Here is a 14,451-nt window from a genome sequence, read left to right on the forward strand (position 1 = left end):
AAAAGCAAATGAGGCTTTAAAGTCTAAAAATTCAGGCATTTACCTTAATTTTGAAGAAGGGTGAGTCAGAGTCAAAAAACGCCGGCGTAACAGAATTCCGGATGGGGTGTCTTAAACACAAATTAAAACACAACACCAAGAAGTCAACAAGGGCTAACTTGGGGAGGGCAAGCGTAATTGGACCCAAATGGGAGTTGACAAGTGAGTAACGGGTACAGAATATGACAAACAACTAACATTTATGATTATTGTTTTGTTTGGTAGGTGGGAACTAAATGAGCAGCTGTGTTTGGTGAATTGAGCACAATGAAATCATGGGACTATGCATATGAATGATTGATACCCATACGCAGAGGAGTTGGCCCACAGGGTATAGACCCAAATGCATCAAAATTAATTAACATATATATATATATATATATGCGTCAAATTTTAATTACTAAGACTGTACATGGTTTAATATTGAAATACTGCTCAATGGGCCTTAAGGGCCCAACCTAAACAACCTAAAAGGATTATCGAGAGATTGAAGGACACGTGACATGATCAGGTAAATCATATTTGTATTTGTACGATTGGGTAACTACTCTAAATACTCAATTCACTATTATATTCAAGTATGAAATTATCTATAGTCTTGTTTACTTGTCGTTTTATATTAGATCCCTCAATTGACATGATTGTTGGAGTACTAACATCAGGGTCGACTTGACACTCTTGACTTTGCGTTTTGAAGTTGTTTATTTGGATCTTGCTTAGGACATGACTTGTAAAATCCGACATCAACATATGATTATAGTTATTTATTAATTTTTACTTAAGTTTCATGGTAATGTTTATTTTATTAGTAGCTCTTGATTGATTTTAAAAATTTTTATTGGTTATTGGCACGGATTAAAACCTATATATCAACTTGCGACGGAAAATGAGTATATTTTGCGTATATATGCATTTAGTATCAAAAGGAAAAAGAAAATATAGACGCAATAAAAGTTTCGCTGGGGATAGTGAAACGCCAAAAGCGTATTCGAATCTGCATCTGCTACTTCCGTCTGATTTTATTCCCCCAACGTTCTTCATTTTCAAAACTGGAAAAGCGACTTTAGCTAAAATCATAATCCGTCCCACTTAATGAAAATAAAAGCGTGATATACCCAGACTGCAATTTGGCGAGAGAATCCGGCCTCAAATTTCATAGCGGCAATCAGACGCAGGAGATCCCTCTCCTCTTCTCTCTCTTGTCGCGTCTCGGCCAATGGACGGAGGAATCACCAACTTAACAACTGAAGAGAGGACGAATTGTCAGCGCCTCACTCCTCTGACCACCGCGAATCTCCTCGATTCCGTCGATGCTTTTCTCTTTGACTGCGATGGTCAGTCCACACACACTCGCTTTACGAACCCGAATAAGATAGTGTTTATGACATCTAACATTTGTTTGTGATTATTTCTCGATTCAAATTTTCAGGTGTGATATGGAAAGGAGATGCTCTGATTGATGGTGTCTCGGATACTCTAGATACTCTTCGAGCATTGGTAATATTGGCTCTTGGACTTGTGCTTTAGGATCTTTAGAAACAGTTGTTGGTAACTTTTTTTGTGGGGATATTACATTTGTGTAGGGGAAAAAGCTGGTTTTTGTAACGAATAACTCGACAAAATCCAGAAGGCAATATGCTAAGAAGTTCCACTCGGTTGGCATTTCCGTTTCTGAGGTTCGTTTTATTGATCAATCTGTAAGTATAATTCAGCGAGTTCTTGTTGTTGATCTCTTGCTGCTTGCAGGATGAGATTTTCTCCTCGTCGTTTGCTGCTGCCATGTACTTGAAAGTCATTGATTTTCCTAAAGAAAAGAAGGTTTGTCTTTGTGTAATTCCTACTTCTTTTACAGGTACTCGGATTGAAAGTAAAAATAGGCTAATTGGGAAATATTGCTTGTGTGGTATTTATAACTACTGCTATATATATGCCAATTAGGTTATGATAATTCAAATTTACAGACTTGGCCGTAACATTTGCTGAGGGTCTAGCTTCTTAAGTACAGTCTGGCTGAAGGAACTAGCATTGTCGGCATGGAAAGTTCCTACCTTTGCCCATCACATTATCATGTGTTTCCTGTTGTGAATATGATTTTTCCCTTGTAGACATTCCAGTGCAAGTGCAACACAACAAGTCTAGGTATATGGGAATCTGTGATAAATGGTTTTAGTTTTACTTACTAGGACCATTCCCTGTTTCCCTCCAATAAGTGCATATCATGCTTGTAGGTATCTGTATCATGCATAAACTTCCTGTTACTTAATTCTAGCTTAGACAGGGTCATACTCAAGATAAAATCAGAGCTGAAAGAAAATGCCACAAATTACAAAATATTAAAGTTGATATTTCTTTTGGATATATCAAATTAATATTATGCAAAATTGTTATAATTTTAATATGTTTTGACTTTTTAGTTGCTGAAAGTTACATCTGGTAATGATAATGTGGTGCTTAAAGTGATAGTATTACCTAAAGGCATCAGTCCATGTTTTGGTTTCACAGGTATATGTAATTGGTGAAGAAGGCATAGGGGAGGAATTGCAGCTTGCTGGTTTTACCTCCCTCGGTGGTCCTGTAAGCATCCAGTATTTTCTCTAGATTTTACCACATTAAATTGGTTGTTTATTTTTTCACATTTTATCCCTTTCAAGTCAATTGATTTTGGTTCCAAACTATGCTGATGCATTTTAAGCTTTTAATCTTCTTGCTCCATTATTTTGGAATAACCTCTCATTGATAATATTTGATGATGAAACTTTCAATGTGGCATGAATTTATTGGCTGAGTTGCTAACTTGTTGCGAATTAGTTTGAGTGGAGTTTACAGCTTTTGCCAAAGGTCAATAGAAATTAAACTTAGAAGCTTTCCTTGAAGAATTGATTCTTTTTGTTTTGAACTTCATTAAGATATGAATTAGGAATTATCTTTTCTGAAAAACCTGACTTTTCTTCCCGAAGTTCAAGAAAATGTCTCTCTTATCACCTATGTTCATATTTTCTTTGTTTTACTTGCTTGCGAATTTATTCTGGTTTTAGTCGCTCTGTGAACTTAGAATTCGTTGATCCATTCAAAAGCTTTAAATTCTTGATCAAGAACAACAAACTGGATTCCATTTCCTAGATTTATATTTTCGTTTACTTGTTTGCAGATAACTTCCACTAGATTTAGATATTGATTTGTCTGTATCATTTCCTTTGATAAAAGACATTTATTACTATATGGTTTTCTAGGCAATTAATCCTGGTGATGTTTCCTTGTAGGAAGATGGGAAGAAAACTGTCCAGTTGAGACCAAATTACCTCTTTGAGCATGATAAGAGTGTAAACATGGCATCTTGCTCTAAAAAATTGTTGAACCCTAATACCTTCTTTGCTGTCTATTGATTGCATATATTGCTGATTTTACACCAGGTGGGAGCTGTGGTGGTTGGACTTGACCAATATATAAACTATTACAAGCTACAGTAAGAGCTCTATGTTATGTATTCTAACTTGCTCATACTTGATATGAAATGCATATATATCTAAGTCGCCATCATTGTCTTCTAGACTCTAGTGAAGTTGAAGTAAGAATATAATTCTTATCATGTAATAAGGTATGCCACTCTTTGCATACGTGAGAATCCGGGATGTTTATTTATTGCTACAAATCGGGATGCTGTTGGACATCTCACTGATCTACAAGAATGGCCTGGTCAGTCTAAGTCTTTCCCTTATATAACACCATCGTGGTTATGTAAAAGTAGATTTACCAATATTTTCTTGAGTTCAGGTGCCGGATGTATGGTTGCTGCAGTATGTGGTTCAACACAGAAAGAACCAATTGTAGTTGGAAAACCTTCTACATTTTTGATGGAGTTTTTACTGAAAAAGTGAGTGAATTTTGATAGTTCTCTGACACAATAGAAAGATCAACTTTTGAGCTCGTGTATATTTTGATCACCCTACAATTTGTTTTTCAGCATTTTTCTCTTGCACCTAGACAAATTTTAACACTCGATAGGCATAGTTGAGATGTGAAAATATATATGCAAGATGTTGATTTCTTATATGCAGATTCAACATCCCTACTTCAAGAATGTGTATGGTTGGGGACAGATTGGATACTGATATTTTATTTGGACAAAATGCTGGTTGCAGAACTCTTCTTGTTCTTTCAGGTAGAAGGAAAAATGCTTTATATTTTCCTATTAGGTCTCTTTACTCACGTGAAAAAATTGCGATGTTTGATTATTTTTCAGGTGTGACCGATATATCAGATCTTCAAGATTCAAAGAACCACATTCGACCAGAATACTTCGCAGACAAGGTGTCGGATATCATTAGGTTTATACAATAACAGTTTCTAAATTGGAAGATATGGGATTGACTGCGTGCAAGAAACTTCAAGGACGGAATAAAACCCAGAAAATTTCAAGCATGAACTGTGGTCTATATCTTCGAGTCTCTTGTGGACCGGAACACATTTATTTTAGATATCAATTCAAAGTTTAGTAAGATGTTTCCCCTTAATCCCAGTTTCCTACATCCCCAATCTGGCACACCTGTTCGTCAAAGTTGTTAGTATCTCGTTAACGATTTGAGAACTGAGGCATTAGATTCATACGTCCACAAGGACTTATAGTTACAAGTATGCCCTTGGCCCCATGGTTCTCAGTTCACATGCATACGGCAAAACCAAGGATGACAACTTGTTTTTGTATACACTCTGTTGAGAGTTCGACCTCCACCAGGTGGCATGTGTGGAGGTCGCCCCTGTTGAGTGTTAGATCTTCCAACCCCAACTCCTTGAGGTCGACACCAGGTCGCGTATGTTAAGGTCGCCGTTCAGACTTGTCACCATGAGGATGCTCACGAAATCACGCACTCTGAGGTCGTTCCTACTAAACGCGTAATCTTTTATTCTCGAGTATTTTCAGATTGAACTTTTAGCCAATTGCTACGCTTTTCTTTTAGGCATTTATCTAGTTTGTCACGGCTAATCAATCATTAGACAAGAATATTCATAACAAGGGACACATAATTTAAAATTGTATCACTTTAATTTCGATCGTTTTCTTGACCACAGAAATCTAGCACACATAATTTGCAATTTTATCGTTGACTATCACAATAAATAAATTATAGTTGACTGATTACAACTTTCAAACAAAGAACAGGAAAGAGGAGTTGTGTTACCTTACGCGTCTTTGCAATTACCTGTAAATTATATTTCTTATCATATTTCTTCAACTGCCAAGCCGATAAATTAGCTGTATGCTCTCATTTCAATCAATTTCTAAATCCCCGGGATATTAAAGAAACCAGTCTTTGCAATTCAGATCTCTGCACAGAAATCAAGAGAACATGCAGCATTTCCTCAAGTTTTTGTTCGTGCTCACAATCATTTGTCTCCTCCTCACATCCGCCGTTGCTCCTCCTACCGGCGGCGGAGGTGGTGGCAGTAGCGGGGGTGGATCAAGGGGTATCACTGGGGGATCCAGCGGTGGTAGCACTAGCGGCGGTAAAGGTGGAGGTAGCAGTGGAGGCAGTAGCGGCGGCACAGGTGGAGGTAACAGTGGAGGGAGTAGCGGCGGCAAAGGTGGAGGTAGCAGTAGCGGCGGCACAGGTGGAGGTAACAGTGGAGGAAGTAGCGGCGGTAAAGGTGGAGGTAGTACCGGCGGCAAAGTTGGTGGGAGTACAAATAATAAAGGCGGTGGAGCTGGGGGAGGAGGAGGTGAGGACGGTGATGGTGGAAGCTCCACCGGTGGGCAAAACGGGGGAGGAACCAATATTGTGCGTCCAGTGCCTAATGGGCGGCCCCTGAGCAGAAACAGCAGCCCATCTACATCATCTTTGGGATGGGATTACTTAATCATCTCATGCATAGCTAATTATGCTCTGTTAATCCAATTACGCTAATTATAGGGGAAATTATATTAGATTAGTCCATGAGTTAGGTTGTAATTATTGGATATTGATTATAGCTATTCAATTGTGTGCACAAAAAAATAAAAGTTGAACCAATTCTGCCATGATCAGTTGATGAAGAATTCTTGTATAACAAATTTTAATTGTTGGAGTGGATGTTAATGTGTTTGCATTATTACATGTACTATACATCTATTCAAGTATGTGAGGCGTGTTGATGTATGTCGTAATTCAAGAAACATTTTGGCAGGAGTAATGAGATAAATATTCTTTTTCACTTAACTATGATGATTCTGATCAATTAATCTTAGTTAAGTAAGAATATATAGCTGTGCATACAATTATAAATAGAATACAGTTTGCATCATAAAATTTGATTTGCATTGTAAAACGTATCTGTTTCCTTTTGTATTGATTCTGAATTTTTGCTATTCATATTATCCACATGGGTATGGGTGTGACTTATTAATGAATATCAAATTTTTGGTTTAATCAAAAACCTTTTCAATTAAGGAATATTATATAGAAAAGATAAGATCCGCATTTGGCAGGACTCCCTCACTTATATATTTATGGATTAATTATATTTTGTTATTCGAATTACGATTGTTTTTACACTTTGATATTTAATTTTTTTTTGTCAATTTATCATTTCAACTTTTTACGAAATTTTGCACTTTACTATTTATAACTATTTTTTTATAAGTTTTTCCTTAAAAAACATCATATGCATGCAGTGCATATGTGATATTTAAGAGTTATGTAATATGATATTTTTTATATATGCACAACATGTAATGTTTTTTCGAAAAAAAAATGGTTATATATGATGAAGTGCAAATTTCACAAAATTAAAATGATAAATAAATATAATTCAAATAATAAAATACAATTTATTCTATATTATTGTGTGATGATGATTTTTGTAAGATAGTGAGTGAGTGAAATCTCATGCGGATGCTGCTTTTTCTATTAAAAAACACGAACCAGAACCAGGTGTAGTGTCTCTCGCTTTCTGCTTTGCCACTCCCTCTCTCTCTCTCTGTCTCTCTCTCTCACACACACACACAGAAGCAGAGAATGAGTGCGGAAAGCAGAGTTGTGAAATTCGCAGTCATGTTTGCAGTACTCTTAGCCGTCATAGCGACGTCGGCGGTGGCTACGCACGGCGGGGTGGGAGGTGTAGGAAATGGTGTCCACGGAGGTAGCAGAGGTGCCACTGGATTAGGCGGCACGGGTGGTGGCAGAGCAAATCGCCGTCGCTCCGCTGCTTCACCGGCACCATCTTCTTTATTTGCGTTTTCATCTCAATTCTGCTTGCTGGAAAATCTCATTGTCATCGTCTTCGCTTATTTTCTGCTCTGAGTAATTTGCATTTTCCCCTAAAAATATTTGTTCGAAACCATACGTGATCTACTGTTCCATTAGCTCCTAATTAGCAGTTGTTGCTTTCTATTTCGAACAACTTGTATGCGTAGATTGTTGTGGGTCTTAAGTATTACAAACGTAACAGTATGTATGAAGCTATAATTATTGCAATCTCGGCACTGGTCTTTGTATTTCTGTGTTGGATTGACGAATGTCGGAAAACACTGTGCTTGGGATGGACCAGGATCAGGCGCATTTCACCGTTTTGACGTAATTATTGCCCCTCAGTGTCACATGGGCAATAGATGAGTGGTTAGCTGTTAGCCTGACCTTTTGTTTGAGTTTGGTCGAATTGATGGGATTATGAAAAAAATAGAATTATGACAGAAAAATAGTGCATGGCTAATAACTTAATTTTGAATTCGATTGAAGTTGTATTTATCAAACTCAATAGTATTGTTTTTGGTTCAATTAATTGGTAACATTCTTTGTAGCTGATTCGGGTCGAAATTAGCGATCTTCTGAGACGATCTCACTGCGGATAGACCAACTCTTCCTAGATCAGATTTTGGGTTCCCTGAGAATAAAACACGAACCGTGAGCTTGTCGGGCACATCCCCGAGAATGACCCTCCGACGCTCAAGTTAGGTTGATCGAGAGAATTGTATGCGATCTCAAAGTTCTAACTCAATAAATGCGCAACAGTTACCTCAATAATGGCGTATCGGGGTCTATTTATAGAGCACAGTTGGGTATCAAGTACTGGGCCACGTGGCCTTATCCTACTGGCTCATGTTCTGGTCGAACGACTTCCATTGTCAGGGTCTTCAGTCGGTTTGTGCGATCCGGGTCGGGTCCTCCGCGACCCGCCCGTTACAAGAGGCGCGGATCCTGATCGCGAAATGACTTTAATGCCCTTAATGAAGGGTAATCTGGTCTTATTGCAGGGTTACAAGTGTATACCCATCAGTAGCATATTCTCCTTATGATCTAAAATTTGATGTTTTTGTCTTGTTCTGTAAATGTAAAAGTTGTTTGTTCCTATCCAAAAATAAAACATAAAAAATTACGTCCATCCACCTAAGTAGGAGGATTGTGTATCACATCTGAAAAGATGGATTCATTATTTCTCTTTCACGAGATGAAGCATCGATCGGATCATAATTTTATTGAGACCACAAACAAAATTTTGTGAAATATTGATAATTTTAATTGTTTGGTTGTGGGGGAAATTAAAAAACTACGAAAAAGAAATAGAAATAGAACAATATAATTTAATTAAGTAAAATTAAAACTCAGTTTCCTAAATATAAAGACAAATGAAAAAGATGGTTGTGGGTGTGGGCTTGGGGTGTCCACATTTGTTGCCCTCCCCCCTTCCCTGAGTGTTGACTGATTATAAATTCGTGTAAATATTTCATTTAATAATATATTAAATTAGTAATATAATATATATATATATCAATGTATTAATGATATTTTACAAGTTAAAATAATAAATGCTATGTTATGTTTTGTTCCAATATCAATTATATCAAATAATAATATATAATTATTACTACATGAAAATAAATTATTTTGATCAATATAAGTGATAGAAAATTAATATAGATATACTTGAATTGAAAAGAAAAAAAGTAATATTTTAAATTTTATTTTTTATGACCATTACATATATTTCATTAATTTTAAAATTTTTATGCAACGTCCCGAGAAGTTTCTAATATTTAAATTAGCATTATCAGTACATATATACATATCTTACAAAGCGGTCATAAAGCATGGCGAACAACATGCACTGTCAACCAAGTAATTGTGTCTTGGGCAGTAGATGTATTATGCAACTCCGAGTCAATGGAAGACAGGGCACCCCTTAACATGTATGCCAGGGGACAGTGATCGCTCACGTCCAGCCCCCACCAGCTTGGTCCGCCGATAATGTAATTTTGTAATGTGAAGAAACAGAGTGTAGCCATGAATGCAACCCCAGCATCCAGCCCTGCTGACAGGATGTAATTGTGCCTAGCCCACCACCCCTTATACATCCTGTACGCGTACAAGTTGAAGAACAGTCCCACACTAAACCAACAAATGTAGTTCACGGCCTTGGCGACCGGCATAGATGATGGTCCGGATATAATGATTGGAATGTTGATGAGCCTAATCCACTTCTTCTCTGGGTATTTGCGCGACAATGAAGGCTATAATTTGAGTATGTTCAAGTTATGTTATACCTTCCATGAAAGAGTGCTACATGTGATACGGTAGCAGCCAAAGTCGCGAAGCTTGTACCATATGACAATACGAAAAATACGCTGAGATTAACCTTGCTGTAACTATCATATCCAGCGCGATAGAAATCAAAGGTCTTGTCATTTAGAACCCGTGGTAGGTTGTATTTACCTCCATTAGCGTCAAAAACATGAGACGAGATGATGGGAAATCGCTTAGCATTGTACATGTCGTTCCAATAGGCAATTGGCAACACAACGTAAACAATCAGTATAAAACCAACCAATACATTGATGATAGCAAATCCAGGAGTTGCTAGGGGGCTGCCAAGAAAACCTGCTACAGTAGCCCAATCAAACGCGAACGAGCCAATTCCTAGGCCTTGAAGTCCTGATCCTATTTGCTAGGCCTTCACCGAATCCTTCCATATCCAACAAACAAAGGAGAGCGCAGTAATGGACGGAAACAAATAGTTGGGGATTATATAATACGAAAAGCTGGAAACAAGAACAATGATGAAGAACTGCAGCCTTGTGAGCCCTCCTTTTCGCCTGATTTCCACATCATGCAACGCTCTGAAGAGAGAAACCTGAACTAGATTCGAAGGCCACCACATGTAGGGTGAATCCACCAGATATTTCCTGAAAATTCCAGCCCACCCGTACCCCAGCATCTGCACACGGAAAACAGCAGTATAACTCAGTAAAAAGAATTCAGATTGATGAGAAACACAAGAATTAATGGTCAATGCTAACCTGTGTACTGTGTGTCAGCAACATCGCTGCAGTAGGATTAAGCTGCCGATGGTAATACACTTTCAAAATGGCGACGATGCGGACTGCATAAAACATTACTTGAGCCTGCATTGGCAAATATAGTGATGAGGCCATGCTCCTTCAAGTTGAAGGGCCCTGGATTCGTCGAAAACGACCATTTCGTTCCCGGGACTTTTACAGCTTTTCTTGGCAGAGAAGCAGCCATCAGCTTCCCCAACGGAAGCACAAGAATCTGTGCAGAAACCGATGTCACGGAGATGGCGTTCTGACGGTAGCCTAAGAATTGGTTTAAGAACGCTAAAGCCGCACAAGACAGTATCCCAAGAACCCATGTCCGGAAAGTCAGGCATGGCAGTGTCGGATCATCTGTTATTGGCACTGTCAGCCGGACTTCCTCTATCGGAGAATCACTCACCTCGTCTTCAGGCATTATAGCATTGCTCTCTGAAGGCATCATCGATCTCTGCCCATATATAGTAGAATCAAGAATGTAGTTCGTCAGCTTATCAATGAAAATCATGAAATATATTCGTAACGTGAATGCTTTACAGTTTCTAAAATTAACAAATACTTCATTGTCTCAAAATTTGGTCAAATTTTATTTAATAAGAATTTCCAAATATATTCAGCATTAAATTTTGGACAGATATTTTGCTTTATGAACCCCCAAGAGCTAGTTTGCTTTATTTATTACCAATTAAGTAAATATACGATTTTTATGCCATATTCTTACAGTAGATAAGGTTCCTTGACCTCTTTTTCTCAAAATTCAGCTATTAAATTTAATGTGGACAATTTGAGATATAGGTACTACGTAAATGGGCTATCCTATATTCCTATTCCAAGACAAAGTGGGTACCAACCTGCAGAAAAAGAAGTCAAAATTTGTTCAAAGTGGACAATGAAGTTTGACGATCTGAATACGATGAATCCCCAGAAAAAATAGGAGGATTTTGATGGATAGACGGGTCTACTATTTTTGGAAAAAAATACTAGTTTGAAAATTGGTCCAATACCCAATCGGGAAATTAAGTTGATTATCAGGCTAACTATGGTTTCAAATTCAATTCATGGGCGTAAAAATATCAAGACTATATAAAATGTATTGTGACGATCTTTTTTATATGCGACGTCAAAAATTCAGTTAGTCAATAAAAAACGTGTTAACGAATAAATAATTTGAAGTCAATCTATATACTATACTATTATTACAACATTCATTACGTAATACTTAATATTTCTATATCCAACAAATTATTTTTAAAATAATTTCATTGGTTGATTATGATCTATTACCTCATTCAGAATTTTGGCATTAAGCCCATTGCGAAGTCGATGGAGTTTGGGCTCAATAATTTGTCCATCCAGATTCCCATTTATCTCAGTTAATGGGCTCTGACAGGCCCACATTGTGTCTGGATAGTGCTTTTCAGATAATCGTTGACAGCGGCCCAGAGCTGTTACCCTTTTCCCGTTTTCTGGTCAAAGATAGAGCCGTAGTGACTGAAAGTCGTGGTTCGAAGTTACACACGACTCTGTGAAAGCAACCCTGTTGATTATTTTCATTTTGAAAGAGATGGAAATAAAATAAAATATAATTAAAAAAAATAAAAACGAAAAGAAAAGGGAAAAGTCCAAATTAGGGTGTGTTAGCATGTGCTTCGAGCAGCGTAAAATATTAAACATACATAATATATATATATATATATATATATATATTAGGCATCAAAAGATAACGACGGAATATATTCCTCTGCCTCATCACGCATTATGATAATGTATATATATAAGTTGCAATGTGGAAATGGGACCATAGTTCACATGCACGGCACGTGCGAGGATCAGGTGCATGGGGCTGTGAGAATTAAGATTGATGGATGATGGTGATGATGATGGCCATCATCATCATCATCATCATCATCATCATATATATATATATCAAAATTTATAAATTAATGATGGAGAAGGATGTGGTTTGTTTTCCAAGGTTGCATGCATGCGTTGAGGGGCATGGCCTAGCTCGCGCATCCATGTATGGAGCTTTGTGAAATTGGCCTTTTTCCTCTTGTTCCATGCCCTCTCCCTACATCTATGTATACATTAATTAATAGACACGATCTTGGAAGACTCGACTAATCTTCCTGCAACAATTTGTTTACCCACAAATTAATTTTCGATCATACATATGAATCTGGCAATTGGGGAACCAGAAATGAACTACTATTCATTAGTATTTTTGCGATTTTATACATGCAACATCATTTGCAAGTAAAGATCCATGTTCGATACAATAACTCGATAATCATCTCAACCCCATCAAAATATATATGTCCACATATACATATTTAATTAGCAACATACTAATAATGAGCTAAAGTTGAAATCATAAGACGTGGGACAGTATTTTTGGCTGATTTTCGTCCAAATCCTGACAAAAGGTTATAGTTATAAATAGAGATTTTTTGAAAGAGGGTGTGCGCAACTATAATTTAATTTAAATTTTGTTAAGAGAAAGTGTACGTAATTTTATATTTTCATATAAGAATTAGGTAAAATGAACCCAAAAGTTTAATTATAATATAATTTGAGAGAGGGTTCCATATAATAAAGTGAGAAGAAAAAAGCAGAAAAAAATTTAAAATAGTAGTCAAAGAATTGGGTCCTAAGTGAGAAAATAGTGATGGGATTTGGAGGAGTTGATAAACATATATACCTAAAAGAGAATAGGGAATTAGGATGATGGAGATGAGTAGCTGCTAAAGTAATAAAGAATGAATGGAAGTGGAATATTGATCAATCTCATCTTTGCTCACTTTAATACAACATTAATTCAGGACAGTTTTAGATTCAGACCCAAATTCATCAATAGCGTTTCATTTTCTTTTTTTTTTTTTTTGTTGGTTTGGTATTTTGTGTTGTGAATCTTGTGATTATATGCATAACCTTGGAGTCCTTATCCAACTCATGCTGCCCAGTTTGCCCCTTCTCAATTATCACCATCACTACTTCATTCATTCTACTATACCCCTTTTTATTCCTTCTCAAACAATTAACATTCAAACCTTTATTTATTTATTTATTTTTTCATATCCCGAATTTCTAAATTATAGATATATATATGAATTGAGTATGAAAATAATAAATAATGCAGCTCGAAATTCAAAAGAAAATTTATACAATATTAGGACAAAAATAAAAGAAAAGAGAACTCAGGATGCACGAATGAATTAAAACTAGTCAAATTTGTGGGCCAGATAAAGGGATCCTTTGCAGGTGTTCCAGCAAATTATGTATAAATGGATAACTTTTTAGGACAAGAAAATATTTATATTTATAATGAAGAGTGAGATTGAAATTGGAGTGACTTAAAATGGTGACATGCAATGCCTCCTGTCCAAGTTCTTGCAATTGCACGACCCTCACAATCAATTCTAACCAACTTCCTATAACAATCTCAATTCAGTCTCCCCCTCGCACTCTATATTCGTCATGTAATTGAATTCCATCAATCACATAATTAATACGTTTGTCTTATAATTAATTATTTTTTATAAATTGTATACTAATTATATATATTAATAATAATTCAATTTGAATTAGAATTTTTGAGTTATCATATATGAATGAGTAGACAGGAATTGAGACAACGCACGTGTACGTATGCGTACGTGTATGTGGCCACGCAGAGAAGAAATTAAAGCAGATAGAGAAGTTGGAATTTGCTGCCTTGTCTGGACACAGCAATGGCATTGTGGATGTTGGGACCTGTTTGCCTAATCTTGAAACAACAATTGGATTATTTCTCCCTCCCATCTACGTATAATTTTCCCTTCCCCTCCAATAATGGAGTACTGCAACAGGGATCCATACCACATACACATCCATACATTAATTTATTATATACCAACAAATCCACAACTATTCCTATATATAATTAAATAAAAATATATGATTTTTTATTAGTATGTAAATATTACACAATTATGACGATTTTTGGATCTCTATTTATGGTGGAAATGAAATTACAATAATAATGTAAAATAAGGGTTTGCATGTGTGTGTGATCAGACCACATCCAGCAAGGAATAACAGCCGTTGGACTATGCAATCATTCGTTTTCGATGCGG

The 14,451-nt window shown here is 36.6% G+C and overlaps 1 protein-coding gene and 1 pseudogene across 3 annotated transcripts; one reads left to right on the forward strand and one right to left on the reverse strand.

Annotated features, from left to right (window-relative positions):
* Positions 1-1,039: 1,039 nt before the first annotated feature.
* On the forward strand, positions 1,040-6,123 carry PGLP2 (2-phosphoglycolate phosphatase 2). 2 transcript variants are annotated; one of them, XM_088876785.1, is made up of 13 exons: positions 1,040-1,373; positions 1,469-1,536; positions 1,623-1,715; positions 1,786-1,857; positions 2,542-2,613; positions 3,300-3,359; positions 3,450-3,502; positions 3,635-3,732; positions 3,811-3,910; positions 4,095-4,198; positions 4,280-4,911; positions 5,360-5,631; positions 5,683-6,123. In XM_088876785.1, exons 1-11 carry the CDS (start codon positions 1,256-1,258, stop codon positions 4,375-4,377), a joined length of 936 nt encoding a protein of 311 aa, XP_088732911.1. In that variant the 5' UTR covers positions 1,040-1,255; the 3' UTR covers positions 4,378-4,911; positions 5,360-5,631; positions 5,683-6,123. The 2 variants fall into 2 exon arrangements, with proteins under 2 accessions (XP_088732911.1, XP_088732910.1); XM_088876784.1 differs by having other exon boundaries at positions 5,360-6,123.
* Positions 6,124-9,028: 2,905 nt separating this feature from the next.
* Positions 9,029-10,818, reverse strand: LOC105175404 (oligopeptide transporter 1-like; annotated as a pseudogene). The gene is made up of 2 exons (XR_016063242.1): positions 10,304-10,818; positions 9,029-10,221 (listed from the first exon to the last, which is right to left on the reverse strand). The product of XR_016063242.1 is annotated as an oligopeptide transporter 1-like (transcript).
* Between the last annotated feature and the right edge of the window lie 3,633 nt (positions 10,819-14,451).

The sequence above is a fragment of the Sesamum indicum genome, linkage group LG12 (genome assembly GCF_026168435.1).
Source record: "Sesamum indicum cultivar Baizhima isolate 11 linkage group LG12, ASM2616843v1, whole genome shotgun sequence".
Classification (NCBI taxonomy): domain Eukaryota; kingdom Viridiplantae; phylum Streptophyta; class Magnoliopsida; order Lamiales; family Pedaliaceae; genus Sesamum; species Sesamum indicum.